This window comes from Leptidea sinapis, chromosome 29 (genome assembly GCF_905404315.1).
Source record: "Leptidea sinapis chromosome 29, ilLepSina1.1, whole genome shotgun sequence".
In the NCBI taxonomy this organism is placed as follows: Eukaryota; Metazoa; Arthropoda; class Insecta; order Lepidoptera; family Pieridae; genus Leptidea; species Leptidea sinapis.
Window position 1 is genome coordinate 6,661,597 of NC_066293.1, and position 20,026 is coordinate 6,681,622.

The window sequence follows — 20,026 nt, forward strand, 5'->3', positions numbered from 1 at the left end:
AACGATTCACTTCCCAAGCCTCCTCAGACCTGCTCAACTGTATTATTACCCAAAGCACGTCAACACCACACTCGCCGCCTACACTAAGCGTCACCGTCCCAGCGGACAGCTCAATATGAACCAAATTCTGTCGCTGCTTGCTATAAACACATCAAAAAGTTTAGAAGTCATGTCATCAGCAAATCGAAGAGGCCATCCGTGGCATACGAGCAGCACAAGAGCTTGCTGACACACTGCGGCCATTTGACAGCGAAACGGCCGTGGAATTCCTGAACATCCGCATGTACGGGCAGAAGATAACAGATAGATATCGAGCCCAATGAGCCGTACTGCTCACGCAAGAAATGGACAAACAGGGCTTGCGGGACCTCACGCGACGTGGTCGCATAATCCGGGACGCGGTCGAAATGCACATCCAGACCAAACTGACAACTGAGCCACGATGGACGTAAAACGCGGTGCAAGCCATCAACCGTTACAACGACGCCGTCGACGGTGTCATAGAGCGAGTACACCCGTGGTTCTATTGGAGGACTGAACGCACACAATTCTCCAATAATTTAAACACCTACGGTCCCTGGGAAGACGAATCATCATTCAAACTATCTCATATTCTAGATCCCGCGGCGATGACGGTAGGAGCGATTATAGGTGTGGGACTCGCTGGATGGGGTATTTACCAGCTGGCGAAACGATTCACTTCCCCAGCCTCCTCAGACCTGCTCAACTGTATTATTACCCAAAGCACGTCAACACCACACTCGCCGCCTACACTAAGCGTCACCGTGCCCAGCGGACAGCTCAATACGAACCAAAGTCTGTCGCTGCTTGCTATAAACACATCAAAAAGTTTAGAAGTCATGTCATGAGCAAATCGAAGAGGCCATCCATGGCATACGAGCAGCACAAGAGCTTGCTGACACACTGCGGCCATTTGACAGCGAAACGGCCGTGGAATTCCTGAACATCCGCATGTACGGGCAGAAGATAACAGATAGATATCAAGCCCAATGAGCCGTACTGCTCACGCAAGAAATGGACAGACAGGGCTTGCGGGACCTCACGCGACGTGGTCGCATAATCCGTGACGCGGTCGAAATGCACATCCAGACCAAACTGACAACTGAGCCACGATGGACGTAAAACGCGGTGCAAGCCATCAACCGTTACAACGACGCCGTCGACGGAGTCATAGAGCGAGTACACCCGTGGTTCTATTGGCGGACTGAACGCACACAATTCTCCAATAATTTAAACACCTACGGTCCCTGGGAAGACGAATCATCATTCAAACTATCTCATATTCTAGCTCCCGCGGCGGTGAAGGTAGGAGCGATTATAGGTGTGGGACTCGCTGGATGGGGTATTTACCAGCTGGCGAAACGATTCACTTCCCCAGCCTCCTCAGACCTGCTCAATGTATTATTACCCAAAGCACGTCAACACCACACTCGCCGCCTACACTTAGCGTAACCGTCCCAGCGGACAGCTCAATATGAACCAAATTCTGTCGCTGCTTGCTATAAACACATCAAAAAGTTTAGAAGTCATGTCATCAGCAAATCGAAGAGGCCATCCGTGGCATACGAGCAGCACAAGAGCTTGCTGACACACTGCGGCCATTTGACAGCGAAACGGCCGTGGAATTCCTGAACATCCGCATGTACGGGCAGAAGATAACAGATAGATATCGAGCCCAATGAGCCGTACTGCTCACGCAAGAAATGGACAAACAGGGCTTGCGGGACCTCACGCGACGTGGTCGCATAATCCGGGACGCGGTCGAAATGCACATCCAGACCAAACTGACAACTGAGCCACGATGGACGTAAAACGCGGTGCAAGCCATCAACCGTTACAACGACGCCGTCGACGGAGTCATAGAGCGAGTACACCCGTGGTTCTATTGGCGGACTGAACGCACACAATTCTCCAATAATTTAAACACCTACGGTCCCTGGGAAGACGAATCATCATTCAAACTATCTCATATTCTAGCTCCCGCGGCGATGAAGGTAGGAGCGATTATAGGTGTGGGACTCGCTGGATGGGGTATTTACCAGCTGGCGAAACGATTCACTTCCCAAGCCTCCTCAGACCTGCTCAACTGTATTATTACCCAAAGCACGTCAACACCACACTCGCCGCCTACACTAAGCGTCACCGTCCCAGCGGACAGCTCAATATGAACCAAATTCTGTCGCTGCTTGCTATAAACACATCAAAAAGTTTAGAAGTCATGTCATCAGCAAATCGAAGAGGCCATCCGTGGCATACGAGCAGCACAAGACCTTGCTGACACACTGCGGCCATTTGACAGCGAAACGGCCGTGGAATTCCTGAACATCCGCATGTACGGGCAGAAGATAACAGATAGATATCGAGCCCAATGAGCCGTACTGCTCACGCAAGAAATGGACAAACAGGGCTTGCGGGACCTCACGCGACGTGGTCGCATAATCCGGGACGCGGTCGAAATGCACATCCAGACCAAACTGACAACTGAGCCACGATGGACGTAAAACGCGGTGCAAGCCATCAACCGTTACAACGACGCCGTCGACGGAGTCATAGAGCGAGTACACCCGTGGTTCTATTGGCGGACTGAACGCACACAATTCTCCAATAATTTAAACACCTACGGTCCCTGGGAAGACGAATCATCATTCAAACTATCTCATATTCTAGCTCCCGCGGCGATGAAGGTAGGAGCGATTATAGGTGTGGGACTCGCTGGATGGGGTATTTACCAGCTGGCGAAACGATTCACTTCCCCAGCCTCCTCAGACCTGCTCAACTGTATTATTACCCAAAGCACGTCAACACCACACTCGCCGCCTACACTAAGCGTCACCGTGCCCAGTGGACAGCTCAATACGAACCAAATGCTGTCGCTGCTTGCTATAAACACATCAAAAAGTTTAGGAGTCATGTCATGAGCAAATCGAAGAGGCCATCCATGGCATACGAGCAGCACAAGAGCTTGCTGACACACTGCGGCCATTTGACAGCGAAACGGCCGTGGAATTCCTGAACATCCGCATGTACGGGCAGAAGATAACAGATAGATATCGAGCCCAATGAGCCGTACTGCTCACGCAAGAAATGGACAAACAGGGCTTGCGGGACCTCACGCGACGTGGTCGCATAATCCGGGACGCGGTCGAAATGCACATCCAGACCAAACTGACAACTGAGCCACGATGGACGTAAAACGCGGTGCAAGCCATCAACCGTTACAACGACGCCGTCGACGGTGTCATAGAGCGAGTACACCCGTGGTTCTATTGGAGGACTGAACGCACACAATTCTCCAATAATTTAAACACCTACGGTCCCTGGGAAGACGAATCATCATTCAAACTATCTCATATTCTAGATCCCGCGGCGATGACGGTAGGAGCGATTATAGGTGTGGGACTCGCTGGATGGGGTATTTACCAGCTGGCGAAACGATTCACTTCCCCAGCCTCCTCAGACCTGCTCAACTGTATTATTACCCAAAGCACGTCAACACCACACTCGCCGCCTACACTAAGCGTCACCGTGCCCAGCGGACAGCTCAATACGAACCAAAGTCTGTCGCTGCTTGCTATAAACACATCAAAAAGTTTAGAAGTCATGTCATGAGCAAATCGAAGAGGCCATCCATGGCATACGAGCACCACAAGAGCTTGCTGACACACTGCGGCCATTTGACAGCGAAACGGCCGTGGAATTCCTGAACATCCGCATGTACGGGCAGAAGATAACAGATAGATATCAAGCCCAATGAGCCGTACTGCTCACGCAAGAAATGGACAGACAGGGCTTGCGGGACCTCACGCGACGTGGTCGCATAATCCGTGACGCGGTCGAAATGCACATCCAGACCAAACTGACAACTGAGCCACGATGGACGTAAAACGCGGTGCAAGCCATCAACCGTTACAACGACGCCGTCGACGGAGTCATAGAGCGAGTACACCCGTGGTTCTATTGGCGGACTGAACGCACACAATTCTCCAATAATTTAAACACCTACGGTCCCTGGGAAGACGAATCATCATTCAAACTATCTCATATTCTAGCTCCCGCGGTGATGAAGGTAGGAGCGATTATAGGTGTGGGACTCGCTGGATGGGGTATTTACCAGCTGGCGAAACGATTCACTTCCCCAGCCTCCTCAGACCTGCTCAATGTATTATTACCCAAAGCACGTCAACACCACACTCGCCGCCTACACTTAGCGTAACCGTCCCAGCGGACAGCTCAATATGAACCAAATTCTGTCGCTGCTTGCTATAAACACATCAAAAAGTTTAGAAGTCATGTCATCAGCAAATCGAAGAGGCCATCCGTGGCATACGAGCAGCACAAGAGCTTGCTGACACACTGCGGCCATTTGACAGCGAAACGGCCGTGGAATTCCTGAACATCCGCATGTACGGGCAGAAGATAACAGATAGATATCGAGCCCAATGAGCCGTACTGCTCACGCAAGAAATGGACAAACAGGGCTTGCGGGACCTCACGCGACGTGGTCGCATAATCCGGGACGCGGTCGAAATGCACATCCAGACCAAACTGACAACTGAGCCACGATGGACGTAAAACGCGGTGCAAGCCATCAACCGTTACAACGACGCCGTCGACGGAGTCATAGAGCGAGTACACCCGTGGTTCTATTGGCGGACTGAACGCACACAATTCTCCAATAATTTAAACACCTACGGTCCCTGGGAAGACGAATCATCATTCAAACTATCTCATATTCTAGCTCCCGCGGCGGTGAAGGTAGGAGCGATTATAGGTGTGGGACTCGCTGGATGGGGTATTTACCAGCTGGCGAAACGATTCACTTCCCCAGCCTCCTCAGACCTGCTCAACTGTATTATTACCCAAAGCACGTCAACACCACACTCGCCGCCTACACTAAGCGTCACCGTCCCAGCGGACAGCTCAATATGAACCAAATTCTGTCGCTGCTTGCTATAAACACATCAAAAAGTTTAGAAGTCATGTCATCAGCAAATCGAAGAGGCCATCCGTGGCATACGAGCAGCACAAGAGCTTGCTGACACACTGCGGCCATTTGACAGCGAAACGGCCGTGGAATTCCTGAACATCCGCATGTACGGGCAGAAGATAACAGATAGATATCGAGCCCAATGAGCCGTACTGCTCACGCAAGAAATGGACAAACAGGGCTTGCGGGACCTCACGCGACGTGGTCGCATAATCCGGGACGCGGTCGAAATGCACATCCAGACCAAACTGACAACTGAGCCACGATGGACGTAAAACGCGGTGCAAGCCATCAACCGTTACAACGACGCCGTCGACGGTGTCATAGAGCGAGTACACCCGTGGTTCTATTGGAGGACTGAACGCACACAATTCTCCAATAATTTAAACACCTACGGTCCCTGGGAAGACGAATCATCATTCAAACTATCTCATATTCTAGATCCCGCGGCGATGACGGTAGGAGCGATTATAGGTGTGGGACTCGCTGGATGGGGTATTTACCAGCTGGCGAAACGATTCACTTCCCCAGCCTCCTCAGACCTGCTCAACTGTATTATTACCCAAAGCACGTCAACACCACACTCGCCGCCTACACTAAGCGTCACCGTGCCCAGCGGACAGCTCAATACGAACCAAAGTCTGTCGCTGCTTGCTATAAACACATCAAAAAGTTTAGAAGTCATGTCATGAGCAAATCGAAGAGGCCATCCATGGCATACGAGCAGCACAAGAGCTTGCTGACACACTGCGGCCATTTGACAGCGAAACGGCCGTGGAATTCCTGAACATCCGCATGTACGGGCAGAAGATAACAGATAGATATCAAGCCCAATGAGCCGTACTGCTCACGCAAGAAATGGACAGACAGGGCTTGCGGGACCTCACGCGACGTGGTCGCATAATCCGTGACGCGGTCGAAATGCACATCCAGACCAAACTGACAACTGAGCCACGATGGACGTAAAACGCGGTGCAAGCCATCAACCGTTACAACGACGCCGTCGACGGAGTCATAGAGCGAGTACACCCGTGGTTCTATTGGCGGACTGAACGCACACAATTCTCCAATAATTTAAACACCTACGGTCCCTGGGAAGACGAATCATCATTCAAACTATCTCATATTCTAGCTCCCGCGGTGATGAAGGTAGGAGCGATTATAGGTGTGGGACTCGCTGGATGGGGTATTTACCAGCTGGCGAAACGATTCACTTCCCCAGCCTCCTCAGACCTGCTCAATGTATTATTACCCAAAGCACGTCAACACCACACTCGCCGCCTACACTTAGCGTAACCGTCCCAGCGGACAGCTCAATATGAACCAAATTCTGTCGCTGCTTGCTATAAACACATCAAAAAGTTTAGAAGTCATGTCATCAGCAAATCGAAGAGGCCATCCGTGGCATACGAGCAGCACAAGAGCTTGCTGACACACTGCGGCCATTTGACAGCGAAACGGCCGTGGAATTCCTGAACATCCGCATGTACGGGCAGAAGATAACAGATAGATATCGAGCCCAATGAGCCGTACTGCTCACGCAAGAAATGGACAAACAGGGCTTGCGGGACCTCACGCGACGTGGTCGCATAATCCGGGACGCGGTCGAAATGCACATCCAGACCAAACTGACAACTGAGCCACGATGGACGTAAAACGCGGTGCAAGCCATCAACCGTTACAACGACGCCGTCGACGGAGTCATAGAGCGAGTACACCCGTGGTTCTATTGGCGGACTGAACGCACACAATTCTCCAATAATTTAAACACCTACGGTCCCTGGGAAGACGAATCATCATTCAAACTATCTCATATTCTAGCTCCCGCGGCGGTGAAGGTAGGAGCGATTATAGGTGTGGGACTCGCTGGATGGGGTATTTACCAGCTGGCGAAACGATTCACTTCCCCAGCCTCCTCAGACCTGCTCAACTGTATTATTACCCAAAGCACGTCAACACCACACTCGCCGCCTACACTAAGCGTCACCGTCCCAGCGGACAGCTCAATATGAACCAAAGTCTGTCGCTGCTTGCTATAAACACATCAAAAAGTTTAGAAGTCATGTCATGAGCAAATCGAAGAGGCCATCCATGGCATACGAGCAGCACAAGAGCTTGCTGACACACTGCGGCCATTTGACAGCGAAACGGCCGTGGAATTCCTGAACATCCGCATGTACGGGCAGAAGATAACAGATAGATATCAAGCCCAATGAGCCGTACTGCTCACGCAAGAAATGGACAGACAGGGCTTGCGGGACCTCACGCGACGTGGTCGCATAATCCGTGACGCGGTCGAAATGCACATCCAGACCAAACTGACAACTGAGCCACGATGGACGTAAAACGCGGTGCAAGCCATCAACCGTTACAACGACGCCGTCGACGGAGTCATAGAGCGAGTACACCCGTGGTTCTATTGGCGGACTGAACGCACACAATTCTCCAATAATTTAAACACCTACGGTCCCTGGGAAGACGAATCATCATTCAAACTATCTCATATTCTAGCTCCCGCGGTGATGAAGGTAGGAGCGATTATAGGTGTGGGACTCGCTGGATGGGGTATTTACCAGCTGGCGAAACGATTCACTTCCCCAGCCTCCTCAGACCTGCTCAATGTATTATTACCCAAAGCACGTCAACACCACACTCGCCGCCTACACTTAGCGTAACCGTCCCAGCGGACAGCTCAATATGAACCAAATTCTGTCGCTGCTTGCTATAAACACATCAAAAAGTTTAGAAGTCATGTCATCAGCAAATCGAAGAGGCCATCCGTGGCATACGAGCAGCACAAGAGCTTGCTGACACACTGCGGCCATTTGACAGCGAAACGGCCGTGGAATTCCTGAACATCCGCATGTACGGGCAGAAGATAACAGATAGATATCGAGCCCAATGAGCCGTACTGCTCACGCAAGAAATGGACAAACAGGGCTTGCGGGACCTCACGCGACGTGGTCGCATAATCCGGGACGCGGTCGAAATGCACATCCAGACCAAACTGACAACTGAGCCACGATGGACGTAAAACGCGGTGCAAGCCATCAACCGTTACAACGACGCCGTCGACGGAGTCATAGAGCGAGTACACCCGTGGTTCTATTGGCGGACTGAACGCACACAATTCTCCAATAATTTAAACACCTACGGTCCCTGGGAAGACGAATCATCATTCAAACTATCTCATATTCTAGCTCCCGCGGCGGTGAAGGTAGGAGCGATTATAGGTGTGGGACTCGCTGGATGGGGTATTTACCAGCTGGCGAAACGATTCACTTCCCCAGCCTCCTCAGACCTGCTCAACTGTATTATTACCCAAAGCACGTCAACACCACACTCGCCGCCTACACTAAGCGTCACCGTCCCAGCGGACAGCTCAATATGAACCAAATTCTGTCGCTGCTTGCTATAAACACATCAAAAAGTTTAGAAGTCATGTCATCAGCAAATCGAAGAGGCTGTAGCGGCCAAATCCGCTACTTACTTCCGCACCGCCGCTTATGTTCTTGGACCACACGACATCACGCCACATCGTACGATCTATGACGACAGCCTACGTCACGGGTGGTGCGAGCTGCGAACCGGCTGCATCGCGTGCGCGTCCCCGCGCCCGCGCTCCCGCCGCACACCGCGGGCCCTGCGCCCGCCGCCACAGCTAGGCCTCCCGCGCCCGCGCCCCGCGCGTCGCATAAATACCAGAGGCGATCGCCCGCGCCACGCATTCTGCACATTTATTTACCTCGCGCTCACAGCTTTCCGCTTGCTTTATTTTTGCTTTGTATAGACGCTCATTTCATTCTACATTTTGTAAAGTATTTCTTTTAATTAGTAGTAAATTCAACCTTTCATCTTTGACTCAATCTTTCATTCTTACTTCGCTTCAAACAAATATCATAGCATCCCTAGCTCAGCCAGGGGTAGTCATCGAGAAGTCGTAGGAGTAGAATACGTGCTACAGTGGTGACCCATCCGACAAGTGACACATGACGTTAAAATCCACAATCGAACAAAGCAAGTTCTCATCATGACAAACAAGACCCCATTAGCCTTAATTGCAACCGCCCTAAACGAAATTAAGTACCAATTTGAAGAAGAGCTCACTCCTGACGATCCAAAATTGACCATAATCCACACCATCACTCCTGAACAGATTCACTCCTCGGGGTTCGTCAAGTCAAATTCAAAGTCAAAAATAAAGAGCCAAATAAGTGATTACATCTCCAATTATGTCCAAGCGAAACGCATCAAGACCAGATCCCAGTCAGGGACTGACATGTTAACCTCTCTCAGGAAAGACGCAGGTATAGTTTCTAAACCCAGAGAAGAAAGCACTCAAGTCCAACTGTCAAAAGAAACCCTTGCCCTCTCTAGACAGACAGAAATTATAACAATTGCTACACAGCCTAGTACTTCCAACACCACTGAAATAGATGATACTTTTGACGACGAGTTAGAGGCTGATCCAAACCAAACCGAGATGTCAAAGCGATATCCAGCTCTTCCCAGACACCCATGTCCAAAGAACCTCTTTATCGGCAATATGCATTATCCGTACCTTAACAGCTTATACACAACCGACAGACACTCTTATCCTAAGAAGTGGAATAATCTCAAAAACAATGACCCCGACCAAGCCTGGCATTCTCTTAATCAGACTATGATAGTTTTCCTTAATACAAGGTGGCAGCACCAAGGAGTCCACTTCGGGGTAGGAGAAACACCTGTCGACTCAATGAGTTATCATGATCTTAAATCATCTATACTAAAAACGATAACTGAAGCTCATGCTTCCCAAGGGAGCCCCTCGAATCAGACATCCTCAGGGAAGTCAGCCCCTAGTCCTGGTGGCGACTTGTTATTAAGATTAGAAAAAAGCCTAGGTAGGATAGAGGAGGCAACCAGGGTCTTGACCTCTCATGTCACCAAGGTAACCGGAAGAGAGGTCTCTGCAACCGCTCCCCAAGTACAACATCAACCTCAACTTTCAGGGGTTCCGTCTACTTTGACTCCGCAGAAGAGACCCTACGAGTCTGAAAGCGAAGAGGAGGTCCTTGCAGGGTGATATCTGACACCATCGATCACCGAACATCCCAGAGGAAAATCAGGTATTTTGTTTAGAAAAAAAAAAAAAAAAAAAACTGTAGCACGTATTCTACTCCTACGACTTCTCGATGACTACCCCTGGCTGAGCTAGGGATGCTATGATATTTGTTTGAAGCGAAGTAAGAATGAAAGATTGAGTCAAAGATGAAAGGTTGAATTTACTACTAATTAAAAGAAATACTTTACAAAATGTAGAATGAAATATATAATAATATAATAGCTGACAGCATGTCTCGGGTTGAAGAGATGACAACGCCCCTAGATTACCAGTCCCTCGCCCGTGCCCAGGATTCTGATGCTGAACTTCAAAACTTACTCGTAAGTGGGTCAGGCCTAAAATTAGAAAAGGTCATGCTAGAGAACTCTGATATTCAGGTATTCTGCGACACTTCTACTCAATACACCAGACCTTTTGTTACTTCAGCTTTCCGACGTCAGGTATTCAACACGTTACATAGTCTAAGTCATCCCGGAGCAAAAGCCACAGCGCAATTGGTAGCACAACGCTTCGTTTGGCCGGGTATTAAGAAGGACTGTCGACAATGGGCCAAAGAGTGTCAACAATGTCAGCGCAGTAAAATATCTCGCCACACATCAGCTCCATTAGCAAAGTTCACAATGCCTTCAGCTCGCTTCCGTCAGGTCCATATGGACATAATAGGTCCCTTACCTTCTTCTGTTGGTCACAGGTACTGCCTCACCATGATCGACCGCTTCACTCGATGGCCGGAGGCCATGCCCTTGCAGGACATCACTGCAGAATCCTGCGCTGCCGCCTTCGTAACTGGGTGGATTGCGCGGTTCGGTTGCCCCGAGAGCATCATAACCGACCGCGGCCGCCAGTTTGACAGCCAGCTGTTCAAGAGGGTCGCCGCGCTGGTAGGCGCCGACCACCGCACCACAACAGCTTATCATCCCGCAGCAAATGGCCTCGTAGAGAGGCTACACCGTCAGCTCAAGGCCGCTATAACCTGCCACACCAGTGCTCAATGGACGGAGGCATTACCTCTCGTGCTGCTGGGCATACGCAGCGCGTGCAAAGATGACCTGCAGGCGTCTACCGCGGAATTAGTCTACGGCGAGCCACTCCGCTTACCTGGACAGTTCCTTCAGCCCATACGGGACGACCACATCGACGTTACCGACTTCGCCAGCAGACTGAAACAGCACATCACTAAGCTGTCACCAACATCTACGTCATGGCACGGACAACGTACATTCTACGTGCCCAAAGACCTACAGCACTCCACTCACGTGTTCCTGCGCCAGGGTCCTGTAAAACGGCCGCTACAAGCCCCGTACACCGGACCCTACAAGGTACTACGTCGGGGCTCCAAGTCATTTGACATAGAAGTCCAGGGTAAGACGTCAACAGTAACGATCGACCGTCTCAAACCAGCATATATCGCAGATGACAACTTATCAGGAAAAGACACACAAACACAGACTGTACCTACACAAAAGGAAACTACGGAAGAAGAACACATCAGAACTACAAGAAGTGGACGAAGAGTCAAGTTTCCCGACTACTATCACCCGTAGTCACGGTCTCAGTGGGGGAGTACTTGTAGCGGCCAAATCCGCTACTTACTTCCGCACCGCCGCTTATGTTCTTGGACCACACGACATCACGCCACATCGTACGATCTATGACGACAGCCTACGTCACGGGTGGTGCGAGCTGCGAACCGGCTGCATCGCGTGCGCGTCCCCGCGCCCGCGCTCCCGCCGCACACCGCGGGCCCTGCGCCCGCCGCCACAGCTAGGCCTCCCGCGCCCGCGCCCCGCGCGTCGCATAAATACCAGAGGCGATCGCCCGCGCCACGCATTCTGCACATTTATTTACCTCGCGCTCACAGCTTTCCGCTTGCTTTATTTTTGCTTTGTATAGACGCTCATTTCATTCTACATTTTGTAAAGTATTTCTTTTAATTAGTAGTAAATTCAACCTTTCATCTTTGACTCAATCTTTCATTCTTACTTCGCTTCAAACAAATATCATAGCATCCCTAGCTCAGCCAGGGGTAGTCATCGAGAAGTCGTAGGAGTAGAATACGTGCTACAAGGCCATCCGTGGCATACGAGCAGCACAAGAGCTTGCTGACACACTGCGGCCATTTGACAGCGAAACGGCCGTGGAATTCCTGAACATCCGCATGTACGGGCAGAAGATAACAGATAGATATCGAGCCCAATGAGCCGTACTGCTCACGCAAGAAATGGACAAACAGGGCTTGCGGGACCTCACGCGACATGGTCGCATAATCCGGGACGCGGTCGAAATGCACATCCAGACCAAACTGACAACTGAGCCACGATGGACGTAAAACGCGGTGCAAGCCATCAACCGTTAGAGCCAGTCCACACGGCGCGTTGCGTCAGCGTTGCGTCGACGCAGCGCTACCACTGCGTTGTTTTACATACAAATAACCAAGGTGTTCACACGGCGCGCTGCGTCGTCGCAACGCACACATGACGGACAGCAGCCCCCGAGACGAAGCGGGAGGGGGTGTACTCGTGCGACGTCGGAGCGTCAGCGCTCAGTTGCTTGTGCGTTGACAGAGAGGATACACGGAAGCTCATTTCGTTTTACGTTTACGTTTTTGTATTTAGTTTTATTTGCAGGGTAATTAGTTTTATTTGCAGGGTAAAATGAATACCATTGAAGAAATTGACATAGATTACTTGATTACATTGATACAGGAAAGGGAAATTATATGGGACAAGTCAAACGTAGATTTTAAAAATAAAAATTTAAAAACAAAAGCCTGGGAAGACATATCAAAAGTTTTATTTCCTGATTACGAGAATTTCACAGCTGAACGAAAAAATAAAGTTGGTGAGTTCACAGTACAGATATTTATTTTTTTTTTTATTTAAGAGGGCTTTCAAGATTTTCTTGCACCGCCAATTCCGCGATCAGTACAAAATTAATATCTCGACACTCTAAAATTTTAAAACTTAGGGAATTTAGATTAGCGTGAGTACTATTTTATTACTTAGCTCAAAACTAACCTAGACTACACTGAGTAGGTATAAAATATTATTTTTTTACTGATCGCGGAATTGGCGGTGCAAGAAAATCTTGAAAACCCTCATAATACAATTATACCTTATTTAGCTGCCAAGGCAGAGCAGCATATTGCTGTCTTATGACATTCGGTGCTGTCTGTTCTTCATGTACGGGTTGTATTGGGAGAAATTCATCAACACTTATAGCAAATTTATCTCTTTGTCTAAAACCATCTCGATCAGCGACAAAATTGTGTAATACACAACATGCTTTTATAATGTCAGTAGCGAAGTCATAGGACACGTCTATCGGTCTGTGAAAAATGCGCCATTTGTTAGCCATAATCCCAAAAGCGCATTCGACATATCTTCTGGCTCTGCTTAGACGGTAATTGAAAACCTTTTGTTGTAAGTCGAGATTTTGACCGCCATATGGACGCATAATATGTTTGCTCAGTCCAAAAGCTTCGTCACCCACAAATACATACGGGGTTGGTATATTGCTACCAGAGAGTGGCTGGGGTTGAGGTAGTGGTAAGTTGTTGTTAATCATTAGCTCGTACAGTTTAGAATTTTGTAATATGGTTGAATCGCATTCTTTTCCGTATGCACCGATGTCGACAAATACGAATTTGTAATTTGAATCCACAATAGCTAGCAACACAATCGAAAAAAAGGCTTTATAATTAAAAAAAAGTGAGCCACTATTTGCAGGATTACACACGCGGATATGTTTGCCGTCGATGGCACCAACACATTGAGGAAAATTTGCCTTTACATCAAAACCCCTCGCTATTGTTTGGAAACTTTCAGTTGTCAGTTCAGGGATGTTGTCTCGAAGAAGATTGGTCCATATAGCACGACAAACTCTTTGTATTATATATGCAATAGTAGATTTTCCCCGTTTGAATTTGAAATGTAAATCAGTTATTGAATTTCCACTTCCTAGGTATCTGAAAAGAAAATAATTATTATAATATGCATTTATGAGATAGATAGATACCCGAAAAAAAATACTGACATATTCAGACATCGATAGCAAATAACTTTCTCTATGTAACCAATTAATTCTAGAATCGCGAAAAAAATAGCAGCTGTTGCATACATTTTGATTCAGTAGGTATTGCTTTTTGTATGTAACAGCTGTTATATTTTCACGATTCCAGAGTCGGTCACATAGTGTTTGTTAACGATATCTGAATATGTCATTAAATTTTATCGAGAAATTCACTATGTATAAATTATTAAATCATGTTTACTATTGGTTTTGCAGGTAATGATTTAATAAAAAAATGGAGAAGTGTAAAAGATAATTACTTCAGATATTCAAAAAAATTAAAAGAAGCATCAAAATCGGGCTCGGGCGCTACGAAACTGAAGAAGTATCATTTATACAATCAACTCCTTTTTTTGAGAAAAGTGGAACAAAATGCCACCGAATCTAGCTTAGACTCGCCTAGAGAAATCAACAATGAATCTACGTCTACAAATGATGACATTACCACAGACAACACTCCGCGCTATGTTCCAGTCGCGCGCAAAAGGGCAATGCAAATGGATGAGTTTGAAAGAGAAGGACTAAAACTTCTCAAGGAGCCGGAAAATCGCCATATGTCCTTTTTCAGAGCTATATTGCCATCTATTCAAGAATTTTCCGACCGAGAAACTCTCCGTTTCCAAAGTAAAGTTATACAAATTATAGATGAAATGCGGTATGGACAAACATCATCATATGTGAGTGGCCCATCAACGTCTCACCAACCACCATATGGGTATCAAACAGCAAATTTTCAAAGTACATACATTTCTGATTTTAATAATTCAATTACATCTCCAGAAACATCTCAAGCAAGTGAAGAAACTGAATACGATTTTTCTAATTTGTAATTACTGGATGATATCTCTCTTAAATAATGTCTAAATTTAAAATTATGACAATTGCTGATTATTTGTGAGTTGATTACTCTCTTAAATAATGTCTAAATTTAAAATTATGACAATTGCTGATTATTTGTGAGTTGATTACTAATTAAACAAACCAAAAAAACTGTTATATTTTTATTACTTAAATATATTTATATAGTTACCTTAAAGTGATTCCCAGCATTTCTACTGGTTCCACTGGATTCCTCATATTAGTATAGTTTTTTCGTATGTGTGGTTCTAAGGACTTCAATAAACATTCGAAGCTGGATACACTCATTCTAAAAAAATTATAAAGCTTCTTTTCGTCTAATAGCAACTCCCGATATTCTAAAAAAAAAAACTGTCCATCACGATTTCTTAATGAAATGAAAGGACTGATCCAGTACCGTCTTGTGATCTTGCGTCGATTTCGGCGGTGACGTAGTAATAGGAGCAATGCTAGACGTCTTTTACGATCCATGATTTGCTATAGACTGACTGCGAATTTTTTTCAAAATACTTGCCGCAACTGTGCGTCGCCGCTGCGCCGACGGAACGTTGACTGCGTCATAGTAACGCTGCAGCGCCCGTGTGGCCGGCTATGCGTCAAAATATTTGCGTTGCGACGACGCAACGCAACGCAACGCGCCGTGTGGACACGCTCTTACAACGACGCCGTCGACGGTGTCATAGAGCGAGTACACCCGTGGTTCTATTGGAGGACTGAACGCACACAATTCTCCAATAATTTAAACACCTACGGTCCCTGGGAAGACGAATCATCATTCAAACTATCTCATATTCTAGCTCCCGCGGCGATGACGGTAGGAGCGATTATAGGTGTGGGACTCGCTCCATGGGGTATTTACCAGCTGGCGAAACGATTCACTTCCCCAGCCTCCTCAGACCTGCTCAACTGTATTATTACCCAAAGCACGTCAACACCACACTCGCCGCCTACACTAAGCGTCACCGTGCCTAGCGGACAGCTAAATATGAACCAAATTCTGTCACTGCTTGCTATAAACACATCAAAAAGTTTAGAAGTCATGTCATCAGCAAATCGAAGAGGCCATCCGTGGCATACGAGCAGCACAAGAGCTTGCTGACACACTGCGGCCATTTGACAGCGAAACGGCCGTGGAATTCCTGAACATCCGCATGTACGGGCAGAAGATAACAGATAGATATCGAGCCCAATGAGCCGTACTGCTCACGCAAGAAATGGACAGACAGGGCTTGCGGGACCTCACGCGACGTGGTCGCATAATCCGGGACGCGGCGAAATGCACATCCAGACCAAACTGACAACTGAGCCACGATGGACGTAAAACGCGGTGCAAGCCATCAACCGTTACAACGACGCCGTTGACGGAGTCATAGAGCGAGTACACCCCTGGTTCTATTGGAGGACTGAACGCACACAATTATCCAATAATTTAAACACCTACGGTCCCTGGGAAGACGAATCATCATTCAAACTATCTCATATTCTAGCTCCCGCGGCGATGACGGTAGGAGCGATTATAGGTGTGGGACTCGCTGGATGGGGTATTTACCAGCTGGCGAAACGATTCACTTCCCCAGCCTCCTCAGACCTGCTCAACTGTATTATTACCCAAAGCACGTCAACACCACACTCGCCGCCTACACTAAGTGTCACCGTGCCCAGCGGACAGCTCAATATCAACCAAATTCTGTCGCTGCTTGCTATAAACACATCAAAAAGTTTAGAAGTCATGTCATCAGCAAATCGAAGAGGCCATCCGTGGCATTTGAGCAGCACAAGAGCTTGCTGACACACTGCGGCCATTTGACAGCGAAACGGCCGTGGAATTTCTGAACATCCGCATGTACGGGCAGAAGATAACAGATAGATATCGAGCCCAATGAGCCGTACTGCTCACGCAAGAAATGGACAGACAGGGCTTGCGGGACCTCACGCGACGTGGTCGCATAATCCGGGACGCGGTCGAAATGCACATCCAGACCAAACTGACAACTGAGCCACGATAGACGTAAAACGCGGTGCAAGCCATCAACCGTTACAACGACGCCGTTGACGGTGTCATAGAGCGAGTACACCCGTGGTTCTATTGGAGGACTGAACGCACACAATTCTCCAATAATTTAAACACTTACGGTCCCTGGGAAGACGAATCATCATTCAAACTATCTCATATTCTAGCTCCCGCGGCGATGACGGTAGGAGCGATTATAGGTGTGGGACTCGCTGGATGGGGTATTTACCAGCTGGCGAAACGATTCACTTCCCAAGCCTCCTCAGACCTGCTCAACTGTATTATTACCCAAAGCACGTCAACACCACACTCGCCGCCTACACTAAGCGTCACCGTGCCCAGCGGACAGCTCAATACGAACCAAATTCTGTCGCTGCTTGCTATAAACACATCAAAAAGTTTAGAAGTCATGTCATGAGCAAATCGAAGAGGCCATCCATGGCATACGAGCAGCACAAGAGCTTGCTGACACACTGCGGCCATTTGACAGCGAAACGGCCGTGGAATTCCTGAACATCCGCATGTACGGGCAGAAGATAACAGATAGATATCAAGCCCAATGAGCCGTACTGCTCACGCAAGAAATGGACAGACAGGGCTTGCGGGACCTCACGCGACGTGGTCGCATAATCCGTGACGCGGTCGAAATGCACATCCAGACCAAACTGACAACTGAGCCACGATGGACGTAAAACGCGGTGCAAGCCATCAACCGTTACAACGACGCCGTCGACGGAGTCATAGAGCGAGTACACCCGTGGTTCTATTGGCGGACTGAACGCACACAATTCTCCAATAATTTAAACACCTACGGTCCCTGGGAAGACGAATCATCATTCAAACTATCTCATATTCTAGCTCCCGCGGCGATGAAGGTAGGAGCGATTATAGGTGTGGGACTCGCTGGATGGGGTATTTACCAGCTGGCGAAACGATTCACTTCCCCAGCCTCCTCAGACCTGCTCAACTGTATTATTACCCAAAGCACGTCAACACCACACTCGCCGCCTACACGAAGCGTCACCGTCCCAGCGGACAGCTCAATATGAACCAAATTCTGTCGCTGCTTGCTATAAACACATCAAAAAGTTTAGAAGTCATTTTATCAGCAAATCGAAGAGGCCATCCGTGGCATACGAGCAGCACAAGAGCTTGCTGACACACTGCGGCCATTTGACAGCGAAACGGCCGTGGAATTCCTGAACATCCGCATGTACGGGCAGAAGATAACAGATAGATATCGAGCCCAATGAGCCGTACTGCTCACGCAAGAAATGGACAAACAGGGCTTGCGGGACCTCACGCGACGTGGTCGCATAATCCGGGACGCGGTCGAAATGCACATCCAGACCAAACTGACAACTGAGCCACGATGGACGTAAAACGCGGTGCAAGCCATCAACCGTTACAACGACGCCGTCGACGGTGTCATAGAGCGAGTACACCCGTGGTTCTATTGGAGGACTGAACGCACACAATTCTCCAATAATTTAAACACTTACGGTCCCTGGGAAGACGAATCATCATTCAAACTATCTCATATTCTAGCTCCCGCGGCGATGACGGTAGGAGCGATTATAGGTGTGGGACTCGCTGGATGGGGTATTTACCAGCTGGCGAAACGATTCACTTCCCCAGCCTCCTCAGACCTGCTCAACTGTATTATTACCCAAAGCACGTCAACACCACACTCGCCGCCTACACTAAGCGTCACCGTGCCCAGTGGACAGCTCAATACGAACCAAATGCTGTCGCTGCTTGCTATAAACACATGAAAAAGTTTAGGAGTCATGTCATGAGCAAATCGAAGAGGCCATCCATGGCATACGAGCAGCACAAGAGCTTGCTGGCACACTGCGGCCATTTGACAGCGAAACGGCCGTGGAATTCCTGAACATCCGCATGTACGGGCAGAAGATAACAGATAGATATCAAGCCCAATGAGCCGTACTGCTCACGCAAGAAATGGACAGACAGGGATTGCGGGACCTCACGCGACGTGGTCGCATAATCCGGGACGCGGTCGAAATGCACATCCAGACCAAACTGACAACTGAGCCACGATGGACGTAAAACGCGGTGCAAGCCATCAACCGTTACAACGACGCCGTCGACGGAGTCATAGAGCGAGTACACCCGTGGTTCTATTGGCGGACTGAACGCACACAATTCTCCAATAATTTAAACACCTACGGTCCCTGGGAAGACGAATCATCATTCAAACTATCTCATATTCTAGCTCCCGCGGCGATGACGGTAGGAGCGATTATAGGTGTGGGACTCGCTCCATGGGGTATTTACCAGCTGGCGAAACGATTCACTTCCCCAGCCTCCTCAGACCTGCTCAACTGTATTATTACCCAAAGCACGTCAACACCACACTCGCCGCCTACACTAAGCGTCACCGTGCCTAGCGGACAGCTAAATATGAACCAAATTCTGTCACTGCTTGCTATAAACACATCAAAAAGTTTAGAAGTCATGTCATCAGCAAATCGAAGAGGCCATCCGTGGCATACGAGCAGCACAAGAGCTTGCTGACACACTGCGGCCATTTGACAGCGAAACGGCCGTGGAATTCCTGAACATCCGCATGTACGGGCAGAAGATAACAGATAGATATCGAGCCCAATGAGCCGTACTGCTCACGCAAGAAATGGACAGACAGGGCTTGCGGGACCTCACGCGACGTGGTCGCATAATCCGGGACGCGGCGAAATGCACATCCAGACCAAACTGACAACTGAGCCACGATGGACGTAAAACGCGGTGCAAGCCATCAACCGTTACAACGACGCCGTTGACGGAGTCATAGAGCGAGTACACCCCTGGTTCTATTGGAGGACTGAACGCACACAATTATCCAATAATTTAAACACCTACGGTCCCTGGGAAGACGAATCATCATTCAAACTATCTCATATTCTAGCTCCCGCGGCGATGACGGTAGGAGCGATTATAGGTGTGGGAC

At 48.6% G+C, this 20,026-nt stretch overlaps 2 protein-coding genes across 21 annotated transcripts in view; one reads left to right on the plus strand and one right to left on the minus strand.

Annotated features, from left to right (window-relative positions):
• Positions 1 to 20,026, minus strand: part of LOC126973475 (uncharacterized) — a 60,911-nt gene that overhangs the window by 27,185 nt on the left and 13,700 nt on the right. For 3 of the 20 annotated variants that reach the window (XM_050820802.1, XM_050820801.1, XM_050820803.1), the window contains 3 exons: positions 15,559 to 15,791; positions 15,217 to 15,333; positions 12,893 to 14,082 (listed from right to left, as the gene is read on the minus strand). In XM_050820802.1, coding sequence (XP_050676759.1) covers positions 13,224 to 14,082; positions 15,217 to 15,333; positions 15,559 to 15,605 — 1,023 coding nt within the window. In that variant the 5' untranslated portion in view covers positions 15,606 to 15,791 and the 3' untranslated portion in view covers positions 12,893 to 13,223. The other 17 variants (XM_050820784.1, XM_050820797.1, XM_050820798.1 and 14 more) reach the window with 16 other exon arrangements.
• On the plus strand, positions 12,453 to 15,180 carry LOC126973487 (uncharacterized). The gene is made up of 2 exons (XM_050820814.1): positions 12,453 to 12,956; positions 14,403 to 15,180. Exons 1-2 carry the CDS (start codon positions 12,770 to 12,772, stop codon positions 15,014 to 15,016), a joined length of 801 nt encoding a protein of 266 aa, XP_050676771.1. The 5' UTR covers positions 12,453 to 12,769; the 3' UTR covers positions 15,017 to 15,180.

Coding starts and splice junctions, on each gene's coding strand:
- LOC126973487 (XM_050820814.1), top strand. CDS start 12,770: ATGAATACCATTGAAGAAATTGACATAGATTACTTGATTACATTGATA. Junction 12,957..14,402: donor TGAACGAAAAAATAAAGTTG/GTGAGTTCACAG, acceptor TTGGTTTTGCAG/GTAATGATTTAATAAAAAAA.